General features: G+C 29.8%; 1 protein-coding gene across 2 annotated transcripts in view; it reads left to right on the top strand.

The window, feature by feature from the left end:
- LOC143246642 (kinesin-like protein KIF13A) overlaps positions 1-25,106 on the top strand; it is a 245,665-nt gene that overhangs the window by 122,551 nt on the left and 98,008 nt on the right. For both annotated transcript variants that reach the window (XM_076493696.1, XM_076493695.1), the window contains exons 7-11: positions 3,144-3,278; positions 16,669-16,781; positions 19,451-19,562; positions 21,703-21,915; positions 24,934-25,038. In XM_076493696.1, coding sequence (XP_076349811.1) covers positions 3,144-3,278; positions 16,669-16,781; positions 19,451-19,562; positions 21,703-21,915; positions 24,934-25,038 — 678 coding nt within the window. The remainder of the gene's footprint in view (positions 1-3,143; positions 3,279-16,668; positions 16,782-19,450; positions 19,563-21,702; positions 21,916-24,933; positions 25,039-25,106) is intronic.

The following is a 25,106-nucleotide window of genomic DNA, read 5'->3' as shown; positions in this document are numbered from 1 at the left end:
TGGTGACTAAAGAGCTTGACTTGCAATCATTGGGTCACAGGTTCAAATTTAGTCACTGAACATGCTTGTTTTTTCAGGTGTGTGTGTGGTTATAATGTCATAGTCAATTCCACTTTTCATTAATAAAGAATAGCACAAGAGTTTGGTGGTAGGTGGTGTTGACCAGTTGATTTTTCCCTAGTCTGTCACTTTTAAATTAGGATAATTAGTGCTGTTAGCTTTTGTCTAGCTTTACACAAATTAAACAAAACAACAGGCTTCATTGGTTCATTTAAGCTTTTATGGTAATGGTGTTTCAATCTACCAACATAGTTATGAGCCATGAGTTTCACTGAGCCTTCAACAACCTGTTTATATGTGCTTGTTTGGTGAATACATTTCATGTTATCAACTTGGTTCTACGTAAGGTCATTCTAATAGGTTTTTACTACTTTGAATGTGATATTTCTGCCTGTATAATTCTTGATCATGTTCTTTAATAGGCTTAACTAACAGTTGAAAGCATCGTTTTTCAAACAGATTAAACAAACCAGTCAGTATCCACATTGGCAGATCACACTTAACCCCTTGTGTAGCTTTGTGCTCAACAAGAAACACACTTAATAACATTGGAAATTAAAGGCATACAAGTTACTGACATATATAATACATACAAGCTACTGACATATGTAATACATACAAGCTACTGACATATGTAATACATACAAGCTACTGACATATGTAATACACACAAGCTACTGACATATGTAATACATACAAGCTACTGACATATGTAATACATACAAGCTACTGACATAGGCATATGTAATACAAGCTACTGACATAGGCATATATAATACATACAAGCTACTGACATAGGCATATGTAATACATACAAGCTACTGACATAGGCATGTGTAATACATACAAGCTACTGACATATGAGTGATTTATAATAAAATGTACAAGTAAGATCTCTTCAATTTCACTTTTATTTTATTTCTTTCACAAGCTTGTAGTTACAGTTTGGATCAGTAACAGTTTATAGATCCTTTTTAGAGAAAGTGACTGCTCTTATTCCTGAACAACAATATACAGAGACCAAACTTATTTATGATGACGGACAATCTTACCTCGTAAAATGCGTGATGCAGTCTGGGAGTTAGGGTGCTTAACTCAAAATCAGTGATTCATAAACTAAATGTGCTCGTGAGCGGATTATATGTGATGGTTAATTTCATTTTCATAGTTAAAAGAGTAGCCTAAGGTTTGTCAGTGGGTGATGTTAATTAGCTGTTCTACTTTATAAACTCAAAATTAGGAAAAGCTTGTGTAGATAGTTTTGCATAAATTAAAACAATCAAACAAACAGATATTGTGAAAATAAATAAAAGGATATTTCTACAACATGGGTGCTTTACTTGGCCATTTGGTCCATTAGAACATATTCACATTAATTATGTAAAACTTTAGTCATTCTTATCTGTTGTAGTTATTGTATTGGTTTGGTTTGAATTTTGCACAAAGCTACACAAGGGTTATCTGCACTAGATGTTCCTATTTTGGAATTTTATTTTCATAAAGCAAAAACTGACAGGTATGTAATAAACTGGTTAAACTAAAAACTAACGTATATGTAATAAACTGGTTAAACTAAAAACTAACGTATATGTAATAAACTGGTAAAACCAAGAACTGAAACTTCGTATCAAACTGTTCAAACACTGACAAACCAAAATGATGACTAAAGTATTGATATTTTCATTCTAATATAAACAGCCTTCAACAAACTGCAGCGGTGTTACTGTAGAGTGAACGTTTTAACAGCCTTCAACAAACTGCAGCGGTGTCACTGTAGAATGAACATTTTAACAGCCTTCAACAAACTGCAGCGATGTCACTGTAGAGTGAACATTTTACCAGTGTTTAGCAAACTACAGCGGTGTTACTGTAGAGTGAACGTTTTAACAGCTTTCAACAAACTACAGCGGTGTTACTGTAGAGTGAACGTTTTAGATGGCAAAGTGAGGGGAGCTTCAACAAACAAGGAAAGAAAAATACGTTTTGTTTTGTTTTTTGAATTTCATGCAAAGATACATGAGGGCTACTTCTGATAGCTGTCTCTAATTTAGCAATATAAGACAAGAGGGTTTGAGGCTACTTCTGGTAGCTGTCTCTAATTTAGCAATATAAGACAACAGGGTTTGAGGCTACTTCTGGTACCTGTCTCTAATTTAGCAATATAAGACAACAGGGTTTGAGGCTACTTCTGATAGCTGTCTCTAATTTAGCAATATAAGACAACAGGGTTTGAGGCTACTTCTGGTAGCTGTCTCTAATTTAGCAATATAAGACAACAGGGTTTGAGGCTACTTCTGGTACCTGTCTCTAATTTAGCAATATAAGACAACAGGGTTTGAGGCTACTTCTGGTACCTGTCTCTAATTTAGCAATATAAGACAACAGGGTTTGAGGCTACTTCTGATAGCTGTCTCTAATTTAGCAATATAAGACAACAGGGTTTGAGGCTACTTCTGGTAGCTGTCTCTAATTTAGCAATATAAGACAACAGGGTTTGAGGCTACTTCTGGTACCTGTCTCTAATTTAGCAATATAAGACAACAGGGTTTGGTTTGGTTTGAATTTCGCACAAAGCTACTCGACAGCTATCTGCGCTAGCCATCTCTAACTTAGAAGTGAAAGACTGGTCATCACCAATCACTGCCAACTGTTGTGCTACTCTTTCACCAACGAATAATGGGATTGACCATCACATTATAACTCCCCTTGGCTGAAAAGGCAAGCATGCTTGGCATAATGGGGGTTTGAAGCCTCGACCCTTGGATTACGAGAGAATTGCCTTAACCCCCTGGCCATGCTGGGCCATAAAAGTTATTGTAAGACATTTTATAATTTATAAAAGCTTAACATAAACAGAATTAGTATTTGCAAAGAAATATTGTATTTGATGCATGTTTTAACTTCTTGATTTCGAGATAACAGTAAATTTGTTAAAATACTCAACAATGTTTTGAAACATGTAGAGTGTCTTTGATGACTGTTGATCAGTTTTAAATACAATTTTAATTTTATGTTACACAACAATAGTTTTTGTTATAACGCATTTTAAATATTTGTTAAATTTTCCTTGAATTTCATTGTAGGAAATTAACAGTTTGATAGTAGAAGGAAACAAGTCTCGAACAGTGGCAGCTACCAACATGAATAATGAATCTAGTCGATCACATGCTGTGTTCAACATAATTTTGTCATGCTCGATAAGAGATACTGAGTTAGGTGTAAGTATGATTTTATAAATCTTATTTTTCTGAACAAAACCATTTAAAATATATGGTTGTTATAATTCTAAAGTCATACAGTATCACGTATAACATTTAAAATTTATGGTTGTTATAATTCTAAAGTCATACAGTATCACGTATACCATTTAAAATTTATGGTTGTTATAATTCTAAAGTCATACAGTACCATTTAAAATTTATGGTTGTTATAATTCTAAAGTCATACAGTATCACTTATATCTTACTCAGTGATAGCCTGTGTACAATTAACATTAAATAAAGTTAATGAAAACTAGTTTGCAAACGAAACTTTAAAAGCAAATTGATGTTTTGATATAAGTTTGTAAAGGTAGAATGAACGAAGGCCATTAATTTAGTTCTTTGTCCAATCTTGGGAGTCAAATTTGTAATATTTGTTTGATCTGGATCCACTGTCAAGGTTACAGGTCAGAATAATCTGTGATTAATGGATATATATCTATATAAAAATAATTTTTATCCTGCATAAACAACGCATTGCTGTCAAATGCAAAAATACATGTGAAATTTCGAACAGCACTTCAAAGAAATATCTTAGACAACATCGTTGTTGATGTAAATATAGAAGAATATTTACTGAAACTCTTTATATGTAGTTTTATAAAGTAACATGAATTTCAAGATTGAAACAAATTCACTTTTTTAATAGTACTTCTGTGGGCCAGGCACCCAGGGTTTCACAAAATCTAATTTTTAAAGTCATTCTGGATTGTTTATTTATTGGCTAACACTTTTACCAAAAGTGGGCAATTGCTGCACCCTTTGTGAAAACTGGATCCACTGCTGGCAAAAAAACAGATATTGACATGCTATCGACATTCAATGAGTAAGTGTACTGATTTTGTATTGATAAAGCTATGTTAGTTCAGGTAGAGAAGAAAATGGCTTGTATGTACGTGTAGTACTTGTGAGAAATGCCCTCAAAGTTGGTGTGGATGTAACAGTTCAGACCTAGAGATCAAAATGCCATGAAAAGCAGGTGGGAAACAGAGCAAATTAGAGCCACAAAGAAAGGAAAATTAATTGTGTTACTCCATCAGAGAGTGACGAAGATGAAATGGATTAATTGTGTTACTCCATTAGAGAATGATGAAGATGAAATGGATTAATTGTGTTACTCTATTGAAGAGTGGTGAAGATGTCGTGGATTAATTGTGTTACTCCATTAGAGAGTGATGAAGATGAAATGGATTAATTGTGTTACTCTACTGGAGAGTGATGAAGATGAAATGGATTAATTGTGTTACTCCACTGGAGAGTGATGAAGATGAAATTGATTAATTGTATTACTCTATTGAAGAGTGGTGAAGATGTCGTGGATTGATTGTGTTACTCCATCAGAGAGTGATGAAGATGAAATGTATTAACTGTGTTACTCCACTGGAGAGTGATGAAGATGAAATTGATTAATTGTATTACTCTATTGAAGAGTGGTGAAGATGTCGTGGATTAACTGTGTTACTCCATTAGAGAGTGATGAAGATGAAATGGATTAATTGTGTTACTCTACTGGAGAGTGATGAAGATGAAATGGATTAATTGTGTTACTCCATTAGAGAGTGATGAAGACGAAATGGATTAATTGTGTTACTCCATTAGAGAGTGATGAAGATGAAATGGATTAATTGTGTTACTCCATTAGAGAGTGATGAAGATGAAATGGACTAATTGTGTTACTCCATTAGAGAGTGATGAAGACGAAATGGATTAATTATGTTACTCCATTAGAGAGTGATGAAGACGAAATGGATTAATTGTGTTATTCCATTAGAGAGTGATGAAGATGAAATGGACTAATTGTGTTACTCCATTAGAGAGTGATGAAGATGAAATGGATTAATTGTGTTACTCCATTAGAGAGTGATGAAGATGAAATGGACTAATTGTGTTACTCCATTAGAGAGTGATGAAGATGAAATGGATTAATTGTGTTACTCCATTAGAGAGTGATGAAGACGAAATGGATTAATTGTGTTACTCTATTGAAGAGTGGTGAAGATGTCGTGGACTAATTGTGTTACTCTATTAGAGAATGATGAAGATGAAACAGATTGATTGTGTAACTATTGTAGAGTGATGAAGACGAAATGGATTAATTATGTTACTCCATTAGAGAGTGATGAAGACGAAATGGATTAATTGTGTTATTCCATTAGAGAGTGATGAAGATGAAATGGACTAATTGTGTTACTCCATTAGAGAGTGATGAAGACGAAATGGACTAATTGTGTTACTCCACTGGAGAGTGATGAAGATGAAATTGATTAATTGTATTACTCTATTGAAGAGTGGTGAAGATGTCGTGGATTAACTGTGTTACTCCATTAGAGAGTGATGAAGATGAAATGGATTAATTGTGTTACTCTACCGGAGAGTGATGAAGATGAAATGGATTAATTGTGTTACTCTACCGGAGAGTGATGAAGATGAAATGGATTAATTGTGTTATTCCATTAGAGAGTGATGAAGGTGAAATGGACTAATTGTGTTACTCCATTAGAGAGTGATGAAGGTGAAATGGACTAATTGTGTTACTCCATTAGAGAGTGATGAAGATGAAATGGACTAATTGTGTTACTCCATTAAAGAGTGATGAAGATGAAATGGACTAATTGTGTTACTCCATTAGAGAGTGATGAAGATGAAATGGATTAATTGTGTTACTCCATTAGAGAGTGATGAAGATGAAATGGACTAATTGTGTTACTCCATTAGAGAGTGATGAAGACGAAATGGACTAATTGTGTTACTTCATTAGAGAGTGATGAAGATGAAATGGACTAATTGTGTTACTCCATTGGAAAGTGATGAAGACGAAATGGACTAATTGTGTTACTCCATTAGAGAGTGATGAAGGTGAAATGGACTAATTGTGTTACTCCATTAGAGAGTGATGAAGATGAAATGGACTAATTGTGTTACTCCATTAGAGAGTGATGAAGGTGAAATGGACTAATTGTGTTACTCCATTAGAGAGTGATGAAGATGAAATGGACTAAATGTGTTACTCCATTGGAAAGTGATGAAGACGAAATGGACTAATTGTGTTACTCCATTAGAGAGTGATGAAGATGAAATGGATTAATTGTGTTACTCCATTAGAGAGTGATGAAGATGAAATGGACTAATTGTGTTACTCCATTAGAGAGTGATGAAGACGAAATGGACTAATTGTGTTACTCCATTAGAGAGTGATGAAGACGAAATGGACTAATTGTGTTACTTCATTAGAGAGTGATGAAGATGAAATGGACTAATTGTGTTACTCCATTAGAGAGTGATGAAGACGAAATGGACTAATTGTGTTACTTCATTAGAGAGTGATGAAGATGAAATGGACTAATTGTGTTACTCCATTAGAGAGTGATGAAGACGAAATGGACTAATTGTGTTACTCCATTAGAGAGTGATGAAGACGAAATGGACTAATTGTGTTACTCCATTAGAGAGTGATGAAGACGAAATGGATTAATTATGTTACTCCATTAGAGAGTGATGAAGACGAAATGGATTAATTGTGTTACTCCATTAGAGAGTGATGAAGATGAAATGGACTAATTGTGTTACTCCATTAGAGAGTGATGAAGACGAAATGGATTAATTGTGTTACTCCATTAGAGAGTGATGAAGACGAAATGGACTAATTGTGTTACTCCATTAGAGAGTGATGAAGACGAAATGGACTAATTGTGTTACTCCATTAGAGAGTGATGAAGATGAAATGGATTAATTGTGTTACTCCATTAGAGAGTGATGAAGATGAAATGGATTAATTGTGTTACTCTATTGAAGAGTGGTGAAGATGTCGTGGACTAATTGTGTTACTCTATTAGAGAATGATGAAGATGAAACAGATTGATTGTGTAACTATTGTAGAGTGATGAAGATGAAATGGAGTAATTGTGTTACTCCATTAGAGAGTGATGAAGATGAAATGTCTTGCAATACTTTTGAGGATCCCTTGGATTTTGTGACACCAAAGAAGTGATGAATATCATCCAGGAACTCAAGTGTGAACAACATCCATTAAAGTGAACAGTTATTTTGGTATCAAATACACAGCGACATCAAACATTTCTAATGAACAAGCTCAGAAGAAGGCATTGAGTTTCAGTGCTCTTGAAAAGAACACTTGTTCTACATGACTGTGTTAAGGATTGTATGTACCATGTTACTTACTCCCAGATGGTCTTATGAACGTCATTGGAAGTGACATCTGTAAGAAATATAATAATACAAAACCTTTCTCATCAACCAACGATGTTGCTTATGGTGCTAAAATATGGGAGTGACTCCCTACAGTGACACAACAGATAGTGAATGTAGGCTTACGGTACTAAAATATGGGAGTGACTTCCTACAGGTACACAACAGATAGTGAATGTGGGCTTACGGTGCTAAAAGGTGCTAAAATATGGTAATGACTCCCTACAGGGACATAACAGATAGTGAATGTGGGCTTACGGTGCTAAAATATGGTAATAACTCCCTACAGGGACACAACAGATAGTGAATGTCGGCTTACGGTGGTAAAATATGGTAGTCACTCCCTACAGGGACACAACAGATAGTGAATGTGGGCTTACGGTGCTAAAATATGGTAATAACTCCCTACAGGGACACAACAGATAGTGAATGTCGGCTTACGGTGGTAAAATATGGTAGTCACTCCCTACAGGGACACAACAGATAGTGAATGTGGGCTTACGGTGCTAAAATATGGTAGTGACTCCCTACAGGTACACAACAAATAGTGAATGTATGCTTACAGTGCTAAAATGTGGGAATGACTCCCTACAGGCACACAACAGATAGTGAATGTGAGCTTACGGTGCTAAAATATGGTAGTGACTCCCTACAGGGACACAACAGATAGTGAATGTGGGCTTATGGTGCTAAAATATGGTAGTGACTCCCTACAGGGACACAACAGATAGTGAATGTGGGCTTACGGTGCTAAAATATGGCAGTGACTCCCTACAGGGACACAACAGATAGTGAAGGTGGGCTTACGGTACTAAAATGTGGGAGTGACTCCCTACAGGTACACAACAGATAGTGAATGTGGGCTTACGGTGCTAAAATATGGTAGTGACTCCCTACAGGGACACAACAGATAGTGAATGTGGGCTTACGGTGCTAAAATATGGGAGTGACTTCCTACAGGTACACAACAGATAGTGAATGTGGGCTTACGGTGCTAAAATATGGTAGTGACTCCCTACAGGGACACAACAGATAGTGAAGGTGGGCTTACGGTACTAAAATGTGGGAGTGACTCCCTACAGGTACACAACAGATAGTGAATGTGGGCTTACGGTGCTAAAATATGGTAGTGACTCCCTACAACAGATAGCTAGTATGGTTTTACTCCACTAATAGCAAACAAACTGTTCCCAAATGGATCTGGTTAAAATAAAATGTAAAATGTATGAGTACATCATTGAAATACTTTTGGTTTAACAGTAAACTTATTTACAGAAAGAAACTTTTCATAGGATGTGATGTTTTCTAGTAGTTTCTCCTGGCAGCATGATTACTACGTATTGATGAAACTGAGATGTGACAAAATTATGCAGTAATGGACAACACATTCTTTTTTGTAGTACTTGTGAGTTTTATACAGCAATTGCCTGTAATACTTCTGATTTCTATACAGTAAATATCTGTAATACTTCTGATTATCCCTACGGTGAATATCTGTAATACTTCTGCTTCCCATACAGTGAATATCTGTAATACTTCTGATTCCCATACAGTGAATATCTGTAATACTTCTGATTACCATACAGTGAATATCTGTAATACTTCTGATTCCCATACAGTGAATATCTGTAATACTTCTGATTCCCATGCAGTGAATATATGTAATACTTCTGATTCCCATACAATGAATATCTGTAATACTTCTGATTCCCATACAGTGAATATCTGTAATAGTTCTGATTCCCATACAGTGAATATCTGTAATACTTCTGATTCCCATACAATGAATATCTGTAATACTCCTGATTCCCATACAGTGAATATCTGTAATACTTCTGATTCCCAGACAGTGAATATCTGTAATACTTCTGATTCCCATGCAGTGAATATATGTAATACTTCTGATTCCCATACAATGAATATCTTTAATACTTCTGATTCCCATACAGTGAATATCTGTAATAGTTCTGATTCCCATACAGTGAATATCTGTAATACTTCTGATTCCCATACAATGAATATCTGTAATACTCCTGATTCCCATACAGTGAATATCTGTAATACTTCTGATTCCCAGACAGTGAATATCTGTAATACTTCTGATTCCCAGACAGTGAATATCTGTAATACTTCTGATTCCCAGACAGTGAATGTCTGTAATACTTCTGATTCCCATACAGTGAATATCTGTAATACTTCTGATTCCCATACAATGAATATCTGTAATACTTTTGATTCCCATACAGTGAATACCTGTAATACTTCTGATTCCCATATAGTGAATACCTGTAATACTTCTGATTCCCATACAGTGAATATCTGTAATACTTCTGATTCCCATACAGTGAATATCTGTAATACTTCTGATTCCCACACAGTGAATATCTGTAATACTTCTGATTCCCACACAGTGAATATCTGTAATACTTCTGATTCCCACACAGTGAATATCTGTAATACTTCTGATTCCCATACAGTGAATATATGTAATACTTCTGATTCCCATACAATGAATATCTGTAATACTTCTTATTCCCACACAGTGAATATCTGTAATACTTCTGATTCCCATATAGTGAATACCTGTAATACTTCTGATTCCCATACAGTGAATATCTGTTATACTTCTGATTCCCATATAGTGAATACCTGTAATACTTCTGATTCCCATATAGTGAATACCTGTAATACTTCTTATTCCCACACAGTGAATATCTGTAATACTTCTGATTCCCATACAGTGAATATCTGTAATACTTCTGATTCCCATACAGTGAATATCTGTTATACTTCTGATTCCCATACAATGAATATTTGAAATACTTCTTATTCCCACACAGTGAATATCTGTAATACTTCTGATTCCCATATAGTGAATATCTGTAATACTTCTGATTCCCATACAGTGAATATCTGTAATACTTCTGATTACCATACAGTGAATACCTGTAATACTTCTGATTCCCATATAGTGAATACCTGTAATACTTCTGATTCCCATACAGTGAATATATGTAATACTTCTGATTCCCATGTAGTGAATATCTGTAATACTTCTGATTCCCATACAGTGAATGTCTGTAATACTTCTGATTCCCATACAGTGAATATCTGTAATACTTCTGATTCCCATACAGTGAACGTCTGTAATACTTCTGATTCCCATACAGTGAATACCTGTAATACTTCTGATTCCCATACAATGAATATCTGTAATACTTCTGATTCCCATACAGTGAATATCTGTAATACTTCTGATTCCCATACAATGAATATCTGTAATACTTCTGATTCCCATACAGTGAATATCTGTAATACTTCTGATTCCCATACAGTGAATATCTGTAATACTTCTGATTCCCATACAGTGAATATCTGTAATACTTCTGATTCCCATACAGTGAATGTCTGTAATACTTCTGATTCCCATACAGTGAATATCTGTAATACTTCTGATTCCCATACAGTGAATGTCTGTAATACTTCTGATTCCCATACAGTGAATACCTGTAATACTTCTGATTCCCATACAGTGAATACCTGTAATACTTCTGATTCCCATACAATGAATATCTGTAATACTTCTGATTCCCATACAGTGAATATCTGTAATACTTCTGATTCCCAGACAGTGAATATCTGTAATACTTCTGATTCCCACACAGTGAATATCTGTAATACTTCTGATTCCCATGTAGTGAATATCTGTAATACTTCTGATTCCCATACAGTGAATGTCTGTAATACTTCTGATTCCCATACAGTGAATATCTGTAATACTTCTGATTCCCATACAGTGAATATCTGTAATACTTCTGATTCCCATACAGTGAACGTCTGTAATACTTCTGATTCCCATACAGTGAATACCTGTAATACTTCTGATTCCCATACAGTGAATATCTGTAATACTTCTGATTCCCAGACAGTGAATATCTGTAATACTTCTGATTCCCACACAGTGAATATCTGTAATACTTCTGATTCCCACACAGTGAATATCTGTAATACTTCTGATTCCCATGTAGTGAATATATGTAATACTTCTGATTCCCATGCAGTGAATATCTGTAATACTTCTGATTCCCAGACAGTGAATATCTGTAATACTTCTGATTCCCATGTAGTGAATATATGTAATACTTCTGATTCCCATACAGTGAATATATGTAATACTTCTGATTCCCATACAGTGAATATCTGTAATACTTCTGATTCCCATAGGGTGATAGATTCTTTGATGATAATTTGACATCTGAAAGCAGTTTTGACATTATAACTAATTTTATTCTTAACATTAATATAATAAATAATAACAGTTTTGTAGTTATAACTAATTTCATTCTTAACATTAATATAATAAATAATAACAATTTTGTAGTTATAACTAATTTCATTCTTGACATTAATATAATAAATAATAACAGTTTTGTAGTTATAACTAATTTCATTCTTAACATTAATATAATAAATAATAACAGTTTTGTAGTTATAACTAATTTTATTCTTAACATTAATATAATAAATAATAACAGTTTTGAAGTTATAACTAATTTCATTCTAACATTAATATAATAAATAATAACAGTTTTGTAGTTATAACTAATTTTATTCTTAACATTAATATAATGAATAATAACAGTTTTGAAGTTATAACTAATTTCATTCTTATTAATATAATAAATAATAACAGTTTTGTAGTTATAACTAATTTTATTCTTAACATTAAAATAATAAATAATAACAGTTTTGTAGTTATAACTAATTTTATTCTTATCATTAATATAATAAATAATAACAGTTTTGTAGTTATAACTAATTTTATTCTTAACATTAATATAATAAATAATAACAGTTTTGTAGTTATAACTAATTTCATTCTAACATTAAAATAATAAATAATAACAGTTTTGTAGTTATAACTAATTTCATTCTTAACATTAATATAATAAATAATAACAGTTTTGTAGTTATAACTAATTTCATTCTTAACATTAATATAATAAATAATAACAGTTTTGTAGTTATAACTAGTTTCATTCTTATTAATATAATAAATAATAACAGTTTTGTAGTTATAACTAATTTTATTCTTAACATTAAAATAATAAATAATAACAGTTTTGTAGTTATAACTAATTTTATTCTTATCATTAATATAATAAATAATAACAGTTTTGTAGTTATAACTAATTTCATTCTAACATTAATATAATAAATAATAGCAGTTTTGTAGTTATAACTGATTTTATTCTTAACATTAAAATAATAAATAATAACAGTTTTGTAGTTATACCTAATTTCATTCTTAACATTAATATAATAAATAATAACAGTTTTGTAGTTATAACTAATTTCATTCTTAACATTAATATAATAAATAATAACAGTTTTGTAGTTATAAGTAATTTCATTCTTAACATTAAAATAATAAATAATACCAGTTTTGTAGTTATAACTAATTTCATTCTTAACATTAATATAATAAATAATAACAGTTTTGTAGTTATAACTAATTTCATTCTTAACATTAATATAATAAATAATAACAGTTTTGTAGTTATAACTAATTTCATTCTAACATTAATATAATAAATAATAACAGTTTTGTAGTTATAACTAATTTCATTCTTAACATTAATATAATAAATAATAACAGATTTGTAGTTATAACTAATTTCATTCTTAACATTAATATAATAAATAATAACAGATTTGTAGTTATAACTAATTTCATTCTTAACATTAATATAATAAATAATAACAGTTTTGTAGTTATAACTAATTTCATTCTAACATTAAAATAATAAATAATAACAGTTTTGTAGTTATAACTAATTTCATTCTTAACATTAATATAATAAATAATAACAGTTTTGTAGTTATAACTAATTTCATTCTTAACATTAATATAATAAATAATAACAGTTTTGTAGTTATAACTAATTTCATTCTAACATTAAAATAATAAATAATAACAGTTTTGTAGTTATAACTAATTTCATTCTTAACATTAATATAATAAATAATAACAGTTTTGTAGTTATAACTAATTTCATTCTTAACATTAATATAATAAATAATAACAGTTTTGTAGTTATAACTAATTTCATTCTTAACATTAATATAATAAATAACAACAGTTTTGTAGTTATAACTAATTTCATTCTTAACATTAATATAATAAATAATACCAGTTTTGTAGTTATAACTAATTTCATTCTTAACATTAATATAATAAATAATAACAGTTTTGTAGTTATAACTAATTTCATTCTTAACATTAATATAATAAATAATAACAGATTTGTAGTTATAACTAATTTCATTCTTAACATTAATATAATAAATAACAACAGTTTTGTAGTTATAACTAATTTCATTCTTAACATTAATATAATAAATAATACCAGTTTTGTAGTTATAACTAATTTCATTCTTAACATTAATATAATAAATAATAACAGTTTTGTAGTTATAACTAATTTCATTCTTAACATTAATATAATAAATAATAACAGTTTTGTAGTTATAACTAATTTCATTTTTAACATTAATATAATAAATAATAACAGTTTTGTAGTTATAACTAATTTCATTCTTAACATTAAAATAATAAATAATAACAGTTTTGTAGTTATAAGTAATTTCATTCTTAACATTAATATAATAAATAATAACAGTTTTGTAGTTATAACTAATTTCATTCTTAACATTAATATAATAAATAATAACAGTTTTGTAGTTATAACCAATTTCATTCTTAACATTAATTTAATAAATAATAACAGCTTTGTAGTTATAACTAATTTCATTCTTAACATTAATATAATAAATAACAACAGTTTTGTAGTTATAACTAATTTCATTCTTAACATTAATATAATAAATAATACCAGTTTTGTAGTTATAACTAATTTCATTCTTAACATTAATATAATAAATAATAACAGTTTTGTAGTTATAACTAATTTCATTCTTAACATTAATATAATAAATAATAACAGTTTTGTAGTTATAACTAATTTCATTCTAACATTAATATAATAAATAATAACAGTTTTGTAGTTATAACTAATTTCATTCTTAACATTAATATAATAAATAATAACAGATTTGTAGTTATAACTAATTTCATTCTTAACATTAATATAATAAATAATAACAGATTTGTAGTTATAACTAATTTCATTCTTAACATTAATATAATAAATAATAACAGTTTTGTAGTTATAACTAATTTCATTCTAACATTAAAATAATAAATAATAACAGTTTTGTAGTTATAACTAATTTCATTCTTAACATTAATATAATAAATAATAACAGTTTTGTAGTTATAACTAATTTCATTCTTAACATTAATATAATAAATAATAACAGTTTTGTAGTTATAACTAATTTCATTCTAACATTAAAATAATAAATAATAACAGTTTTGTAGTTATAACTAATTTCATTCTTAACATTAATATAATAAATAATAACAGTTTTGTAGTTATAACTAATTTCATTCTTAACATTAATATAATAAATAATAACAGTTTTGTAGTTATAACTAATTTCATTCTTAACATTAATATAATAAAAATAACAGATTTGTAGTTATAACTAATTTCATTCTTAACATTAATATAATAAATAATAACAGATTTGTAGTTATAACTAATTTCATTCTTAACATTAATATAATAAATAACAACAGTTTTGTAGTTATAACTAATTTCATTCTTAACATTAATATAATAAATAATACCAGTTTTGTAGTTATAACTAATTTCATTCTTAACATTAATATAATAAATAATAACAGTTTTGTAGTTATAACTAATTTCATTCTTAACATTAATATAATAAATAATAACAGATTTGTAGTTATAACTAATTTCATTCTTAACATTAATATAATAAATAACAACAGTTTTGTAGTTATAACTAATTTCATTCTTAACATTAATATAATAAATAATACCAGTTTTGTAGTTATAACTAATTTCATTCTTAACATTAATATAATAAATAATAACAGTTTTGTAGTTATAACTAATTTCATTCTTAACATTAATATAATAAATAATAACAGTTTTGTAGTTATAACTAATTTCATTTTTAACATTAATATAATAAATAATAACAGTTTTGTAGTTATAACTAATTTCATTCTTAACATTAAAATAATAAATAATAACAGTTTTGTAGTTATAAGTAATTTCATTCTTAACATTAATATAATAAATAATAACAGTTTTGTAGTTATAACTAATTTCATTTTTAACATTAATATAATAAATAATAACAGTTTTGTAGTTATAACTAATTTCATTCTTAACATTAAAATAATAAATAATAACAGTTTTGTAGTTATAACTAATTTCATTCTTAATATTTATATAATAAATAATAACAGTTTTGTAGTTATAACTAATTTCATTCTTAACATTAATATAATAAATAATAACAGTTTTGTAGTTGTAACTATTCTGATTTTGTCAAATTTATGTTGATAAACTGAGTTGTGTTTAGACTGTCTAAAATCATATTGAATGAAATAATTAATTTTAAATGTTATACAGTTGTGTAAAGTGTGTTATTTAAATAAAATCTTCAGTAGAACTTAACTGATCAACTGAAAGATATAAAGATGTTTTTTAGTTAGTTAAAGCTAGAAGTTTCCTGATACTCAGTTTTCTTATTGGATGTTTTGGTCATACTTATAGGAATGATGTTTTTGATATCGTTGTTGTGAAAATAAAATAGCATGATTTGTATATGATATATGTGGGTGTGAGTTCTATCTGGGTGTTGCTAAGATAACATGGCTGTTACATGTGTCCTAATGCCACCTAGGTAATCTGGCTGTTACATGTGTGTGTTCTGTCATGGTGTTGCCTAGGTAAATTTGTTTTTATATATGTGTTGCGTTGCCTAGGTAACATGGTTGTTACATATGTGTGTGTAGTGAAGTGTTCTTTTCTGATGTGTCACCCTTTTCTAAATATAAATCTCTAGATGTACATCGGTTTTGTTGTAGTAAGTGGGCTAGCTAAAGTTGTCTTAATATTAAAAACTGTTTAAATAAAAGATATTTTTGCAGATTATTTGATTTTTTGTGTTTGAACCATGTTAATATTTCTCATCTCAGGTAACAGGAGAAAAAGTTTCTAAAGTGAGCTTGGTTGATTTAGCGGGTAGCGAGAGAGCTGTCAAGTCTGGAGCTGCAGGTGAAAGGTTAAAGGAAGGAGCTAACATAAACAAGTGAGTAAAAATAATTTTGTTTCAATAGCTTTCATTACAAATTAAACCCCAATATGTGTGGAAGACCACTGGCATACAGCATTATGAGAATACTTGTGAAATATCTACTCACAGATAATACAACTATCCTGTTTAATACATATCCACAAAGAATACAAACATCCATGTATTTGTTTCCTATCCAGAAAGAAAAAAAACTCTTGTTTGATACATACCCACAAAGAATACAATGCCACCTGTTTATTTTCTGTTCAGAAAGAGAAACTATCCTGTTTATTTTATCCCTCAAAGAATACAAATATCCACACATTCATCTGATTCTGTTAATACTCTTCACCTATTTATAAGGACAATGTTGAATCAGCTAGTGGCAAGGGAAAATAAGTTAAACTGCAAATATTTATCCATTGCAGATTCAGTATAACAAAATGAATTTGTTTTTTCAATATAAGGTAGAAGCTATATCTTGAAAAATTGAATATGAGTAGATGTTAGGAAGGTCCAGAGGAAATAATGAAGGAAGCAAATAATAGTTTTATATATTTTAAAAACAGGTTTATTCTGAACTGTTCTGAAAACATTATGATGGTAAAAAAAAACAACTACATGTAGAAATGAATATTAAATATTAGCCTTGAATGATATTACTAACACTGAGACAGGTTTGCATATGCCAAAATAAACCAATGATTACATTATATCAAAGATTTGTAGTGATCAGTAATCTGGGGAATGTAACCTTCCACCATACAGTTACTACACCTCCAAACATCTTTGGCACACAAGCGCCCCCAACCTCCATAACAGGTATATGAGTTTTGGACAAGAAAGCAGTTTTACATTAATTGTCATAAATTTGTTTACAAGTCTACACAATCTATAGATGAACAGTATTGTTTAGTACATTTATCTATTATTATTTTGTAAATTACATATTGTTATAAGACTTAAACAGTATTTTGTTACAATTTTTTTAAGAGGTATTAGTTTTGCAGTGTTTTAGTGAGTTAACAGTAGGCTTATGTTTGTGATTTTATGTACCACTGAAGATAATTATAGATAAACAGTGAATGCTACAGAACTTATTTAAAAAAACTGTTAAGATAATTATTTCTATGTTCTTGAATCCTAAATTTTTATAAAGATTTAAAACGTTCAAGTAAACCATTACTGATGAGTTACTGTTTTTTATATTTAGTTTTAGTGAATTACATAACTGTTTAATAAAAGTCTAAACCATTACTGATGAGTTACTGTTTTTAATCTTTAGTTTTAGTGAATATATAACTGTTTAATGAAAGTCTAAACCATTACTAATGAGTAACTGTTTTAATCTTTAGTTTTAGTGAATTATATAACTTTAATGAAAGTCTAAACCATTACTGATGAGTTACTGTTTTTAGTCTTTGGTTTCATGAATTACATAACTGTATAATGAAAGTCTAAACCATTACTGATGAGTTACTGTTTTTAATCTTTAGTTTTAGTGAATTACATAACTGTTTAATGAAAGTCTAAACTGTTACTGATGAGTTACTGTTTTTAGTCTTTAGTTTTAGTGAATTATATAACTTTAATGAAAGTCTAAACCATTATTGATGAGTTACAGTTTTTAGTCTTTGGTTTCATGAATTACATAACTGTATAATGAAAGTCTAAACCATTACTGATGAGTTACTGTTTTTAATCTTTAGTTTAGTGAATTACATAACTGTTTAATGAAAGTCTAAACCATTACTGATGAGTTGCTGTTATAATTCTTCAAGTTTAGTGTCATGTAACTGTTTAATGAAAGTCCAAGTTAGAAATAAGACTAGAAAACTTATTGTATATGAATATTTGAATCTGGCCTGTTATCTTGTGGACATTAAGACAAGTTTCAGTTTATTTTTTTATCTTTTGTTAATATATTATTCCATTCCTTTGTTTATTTATGATCCATCTATTAATAAGAAAACTATAGATTAATGATCACTACACTATGAAAGGTAAACTACACATATCTTCTTTGAAAATTTGACGAGTAAAAACAATGGAAGTGAAGTCTGTAAAATGATGTGGAACAATGTAGTCATATTTTACTTCAATTTTGCATGTTCTTGATTCATTTTACGAACTGTTAGAAACACACATTTGGCACAGTTCTGGCACATGTTAATATTAGTGACTGGTGAAACTGAGCTAATTTCTGTATCCAAATATCAATACCTTTCTTACACTTTTATCCCTGAAGAAGAAATGTGTATTTGATGAAATCTCTTGGGTTTTATTGAATTTTTTATCTTATATCAATACATGATCTATCTAGTCTTACACTACAAAATTATGGATGATTAGTGCAAATAGCCCTCGTGTAGCTTTGCACAAAATTCCAAACAAAAAAAAACAGTTAATTGTAGTTTTATGAATTGTAGAAATTTTTATTAGTAAATGAAATGTAATTATTCAGGAAACTATGTAGTGTACAGTATATTCTTAGTTTTACTAATAACAGTGTAGGTTTGAACACTTACTTCCCTTATCTTACAAAGTAATACATCCAAGTAATTAAAATGCATAAAGTCTCCATTCCATTGGTTAAAATACTAATTGCAGAAAATATTTTTTATTCATGAAGATCATGTGTGTAAAACTGTGCGTAGTTCTGACTGTTCGTTTTTATATTTTAGATCCTTAACAACTCTGGGTCTAGTGATCTCCAAATTAGCTGATCATTCTTCATCCAAGGCTAAAGACAAGTTTGTTCCTTACAGAGATTCTGTTCTGACATGGCTGTTGAAAGTATGATTCCTTTTTGATACTTAGAAACTCTTTGTTAAAATACAGTTATAATATGTAAGATTAATTGTATTAAACCACATAGTTATTACTAACTACTTGTATTTAAAAATGGTGAGTGAATTTTACTTATTACAAAATTCCCAGTATGCGAAATTAATTTGATAATTATCAAAAAGAAAGTAGTTGAAAATTAACTTATTCTTCAAATAATTTAAAAGCAGTTAAATGGCTAAAAATATATGTTACTTAATATGACATAAGAACACAAAACTGGACATTTTATTATGTTCTTAGCTGCTAATAATATACTGGTGTTGATCAATGTAAACACACTTCATTAGAACAAACTCAGCCAAGAACCTTTCAGAAAATCAGCTAATAGTGTTTAGGACAGTGTATGTGTGTTTTTTCAGGTTTTGTAGTGTGAAATAATTTTAGTTTAGTTCATGTAATGATATTAGTTTTAATAGAACTGTTTTGTTTTTTAGTAAATAGAAATTATTTGTGCCACTAAGTTTTATATTATTAATTATTAATATTATATTTATGTTATTAATCTTCGAGTGTAAAATTAAAAAAAAAAAATTTATTTAAGTACTCTTGAGATTGTGCAGAATCTAATAAATACAGTTACTTAGTTTTGTGAAGAAACAAAGATATACAAAGACAGTACAATTAGTTTTGGTATCTTAAATAATAAATTAAGTATAAACTTGTGTTGCACTATGAAAACTTGACATAGGAGACATGACACTGTTGTACATTTAAAGTCTGAGCTATTAAATTCCAAAAATATGATTCCCTTTTGATAAATAACTGTTGTATCTTCAGTAATCATATAAAAAGTATTTCAAGTAGTAAGAATACGTACATTAAATTGGATTTGCTACGTGTATTTAAAAAAAGATGATGCAGAATGTACACAAGTTGATTCAGTGAAAATGTATGGCAAATGTATTGTTTGCTTCTTAAAACAGGTCTTCTGTTTTTGATTTATTAGTAACAGTAACTTCTGATCAAAGTAAGCTATGTGTTATGTATTGGTTACTCATGGAATGAAGAGGTACACTGAACATTTGAGATTCTTGATCCAACAGTGAGTTGTGAACCAGCATGTCAAAAGGAAAAGACCACAAGTGACACTTACAAACACTGTTTGTATAAATGAACATCAGTTTAAAAAGATATAGCATATTAATAAAACTAATTTGTGTGAAGTCTAAGTGATAAAAGTAACAGAGATCACAGCAGGACTGTGTTTAGGAATCTTAAAGTTCTGTTAACTTGAACTAATTAATCATACACAGCTATCTTTTCAGTTATGAGTGGTGCTCACTGTTTGGACTTCTAAAATATATAATATCAAGGCCTTACATATTAATTAATGTCAGACAGATGTGAGGGAACAAAACATATTAGTTGACAGCAGGATTTTTCTCTTTTTGTGCTTCCAAAACATGAAATATCAGTGTCTTATGTATCAGTGTGATGTCAGACAGATGTGAAGCAACAAAACATATTAGTTGACTGCATCAGTATTATTGATTGTTCAGACTTCTAAGACATGGAATATCAGTTCTTTATGCTATATGTAACATTAGACAGGTGTGAGGCAACCAGACACCTTAGTTCATTGCAGTATTGTTTGTTCTTTGGGCTTCCAATGTATGGAACATCAGTTCTTTATGCTATATGTAAAATTAGACAGGTGTGAGGCAACCAGACACCTTAGTTTGTTGGCATACTGTTCATTGTTTGGATTTCCAACACATGGAACATCACTTCTTTTCACCATATTGTAACAATAATTAGGCATGATGCTACAAGTCACCTAAATTCGTCATTGTACAGTTTTCTAGTTCATTTGCCTCACATTATTATCTGAACTTAGATGTGTAAACAGGTGATACATATACAATTTTAATATAATAAGTTCTAGTAGGACTGAGCTGCTAATTGAAAATTTAAGGTTGCTACTTCGTAAAATATATCTATATTGTTTTAATCAAGGTCAGTTATAGCAGTTCGTATTATAAGTATAACATAAATGATGTACATCTGAATTGAGTGACTTTGTGGTTAGTTTTATTTCCCTGTCATAAACAATATTGGCACGTCTTATTGGTATTTTTAATTCCAGGATAACATTGGAGGAAATAGTAGAACGGTCATGTTGGCCACCATCAGTCCAGCTGCAGACAACTATGAAGAAACTTTGTCCACACTAAGGTACGCTGACAGAGCTAAGAAAATAGTCAATCATGCTGTGATCAACGAAGATCCTAATGCTCGGATCATCAGAGAGTTGCGCGAGGAAGTTGAGCAGTTGAGAGAGCAGCTGAAACATGCTACTGTGAGTACTGTTCAACATTAAACATATCTGGTGAAAACACAAACGTATGTCTTTATGTGCATATAATGTTGCCCTATTTTTATAAGAACTTGTTCTAATGCATTTATAGTAAAAAATTGTGTATAATTACTCCAATTGTGAGTTCATATTGCAACAGTTCTTGTTATGTGACTTTTTAAAAAAAAGGTGTAAATTTGACCACGATGTAATGGCTTAGTGTAAAGATTGGGAATAAGGGAGAAGTTAGAAAATGAAATTGTGTGTAAAAATATGCAAATAAATCAATTAAAAATATTGGCTAAAGATGGCTGATAAGGGTATTAAAACTTTAATTAAAATAAAGTAGAGAAAAATATTTTGACTTTCTTAGGTCATCTTGAGGTTGACAAAGAAAGTTTGAAAGTGAAAACATTGTTCTCTACTTTATTTTAATTAAAGTTTTAATACTGATACCAGCTGTCTTTAGAATACATTTTTACTTCAGGGGGGGTTTCTCGTCATCATGTAAAAATGTTTCATTGAATTAATGCAACGTTAATAAGAATGTAAAATTAATTCATAAGCTAAAAAGAACTCTTGAAGTCGTATCCTGATATTAAGTTAAGAAACTCATTTAACTAAGTAACATTTTTGGTATTTGAATAAAATGTTTGGAGTTGGTAATCAATATAATTTTAAGTTATTTTATTGAGAAGCAGACTAAAGTTATTCAGACAGAATGATTATTAGTGCTTTTAGGATATTATTAATAATGGTTATTCTAGAATTTAAATTCAACACTCATTATTTGTCTAGAAGCTCAGGCCTGAGCAGACCAAGACTCAATAATTTCCACATTTTTTGTCACTGTGATTGTTAGAAATAAATTATAAACAAACTACATTGTGATTTCAGTAACAGTTTAGGTAAACAAAACTGTTCCAAAACACACTCATTGAAAAATATTGTTTGTGTAGCAAGTCTTTTAGGAAAGTTAATCTTTTGACAAGAATCATGACTGGAGATAAAAATACAACACTAACATAGATAAAATCAAAAATTTAAATCTGATCTCACAAATTTGTCAAAAAGATACTAATAGGAAGGTCTTAATTCATTAAAGAAACATTATCTAAAAATACAGATATTGGTCCTCAGTAGGTTTTATTTGTTTTGTTCACATTGACTTTGTGTGATATTGTATGTTATCTTCAAACCCTGGTTTACATTTGGTAGTATGTTCACTCTATATTGATGGTGATCTTCTGTGTCATCTTAACATCCTGGGTTAAGTTCGATAATATGCTCACTCTATATTGATGGTAATCTTCTGTGTCATCTTAACATCCTGGGTTAAGTTTGACAATATGCTCAGTTTATATGTATCGTGATCTTCTGTGTCATCTTAACATCCTGGGTTAAGTTTGACAATATGCTCAGTTTATATGTATGGTGATCTTCTGTGTCATCTTAACATCCTGGGTTAAGTTTGATAATATGTTCACTTTATATGTATGGTGATCTTCTGTGTCATCTTAACATCCTGGGTTAAGTTTGATAATATGTTCACTTTATATTGATGGTGATCTTCTGCGTCATCTTAACATCCTGGGTTAAGTTTGATAATATGTTCACCATATACTGATGGTGATCTTCTGTGTCATTTTAACATCTTGGGTTAAGTTTGACAATATGCTCACTTTATATGTATAGTGATCTTCTGTGTCATCTTAACATCCTGGGTTAAGTTTGATAATATGCTCACTTTATATGTATGGTGATCTTCTGTGTCATCTTAACATCCTGGGTTAAGTTTGATAATATGCTCACTTTATATGTATGGTGATCTTCTGTGTCATCTTAACATCCTGTGTTAAGTTTGATAATATGCTCACTTTATATGTGTGGTGATCTTCTGTGTCATCTTAACATCCTGGGTGAAGTTTGATAATATGTTCACTCTATATTGATGGTGATCTTCTGTGTCATCTTAACATCCTGTGTTAAGTTTGATAATATGTTCACTCTATATTGATGGTGATCTTCTGTGTCATCTTAACATCCTGTGTTAAGTTTGATAATATGTTCACTCTATATTGATGGTGATCTTCTGTGTCATTTTAACATCCTGTGTTAAGTTTGATAATATGTTCACTCTATATTGATGGTGATCTTCTGTGTCATCTTAACATCCTGGGTTAAGTTTGATAATATGTTCACTCTATATTGATGGTAATCTTCTGTGTCATCTTAACATCCTGGGTTAAGTTTGACAATATGCTCAGTTTATATGTATCGTGATCTTCTGTGTCATCTTAACATCCTGGGTTAAGTTTGATAATATGTTCACTTTATATGTATGGTGATCTTCTGTGTCATCTCAACATCCTGGGTCAAGTTTGAAAATATGTTCACTCTATATTGATGGTGATCTTCTGTGTCATCTTAACATCCTGGGTTATGTTTGACAATATGCTCAGTTTATATGTATGGTGATCTTCTGTGTCATCTTAACATCCTGGGTTAAGTTTGATAATATGCTCACTTTATATGTATGGTGATCTTCTGTGTCATCTTAACATCCTGGGTTAAGTTTGATAATATGTTCACTCTATATTGATGGTGATCTTCTGTGTCATCTTAACATCCTGGGTTAAGTTTGATAATATGCTCTCTTTATATTGATGGTGATCTTCTGTGTCATCTTAACATCCTGGGTTAAGTTTGATAATATGTTCACCTTATATTGAAGGTGATCTTCTGTGTCATCTTAACATCCTGGGGTAAGTTTAATAATATGCTCACTTTATATGTATGGTGATCTTCTGTGTCATGTTAACATCCTGGGTTAAGTTTGATAATATGTTCATTTTATATCTACTTTACATCTATCTAAAATCAATAATCCTTGTTCATTTTTATACATGAAATTGTGTTTAAACTGTATCTTTATTAAATGTCTATATTATGTCTATGTTACAACTGATAATCTTTGTTTGTTTTATATATATGTAAAATTGGGTTATGTTATTCATTTAGAAACAAGAAGATCTCTGTGAGAGGCTAATGGAGTCAGAGAAGTTAATGAAAGAGATGAGCAGAAGCTGGGAAGAAAAACTTAGTCGAACTGAACAGGTTCATCAAGTAAGTTTGAATAAAGACATCATTGTAACAGGTTCATCAAGTAAGCTTGAATAAAGACATCATTGTAA

Source organism: Tachypleus tridentatus, chromosome 3 (genome assembly GCF_004210375.1).
Source record: "Tachypleus tridentatus isolate NWPU-2018 chromosome 3, ASM421037v1, whole genome shotgun sequence".
NCBI classification, from domain to species: Eukaryota; Metazoa; Arthropoda; class Merostomata; order Xiphosura; family Limulidae; genus Tachypleus; species Tachypleus tridentatus.
Note: the sequence above shows the minus strand (reverse complement) of the source record. Positions and strands in the feature narration are given on the sequence as shown.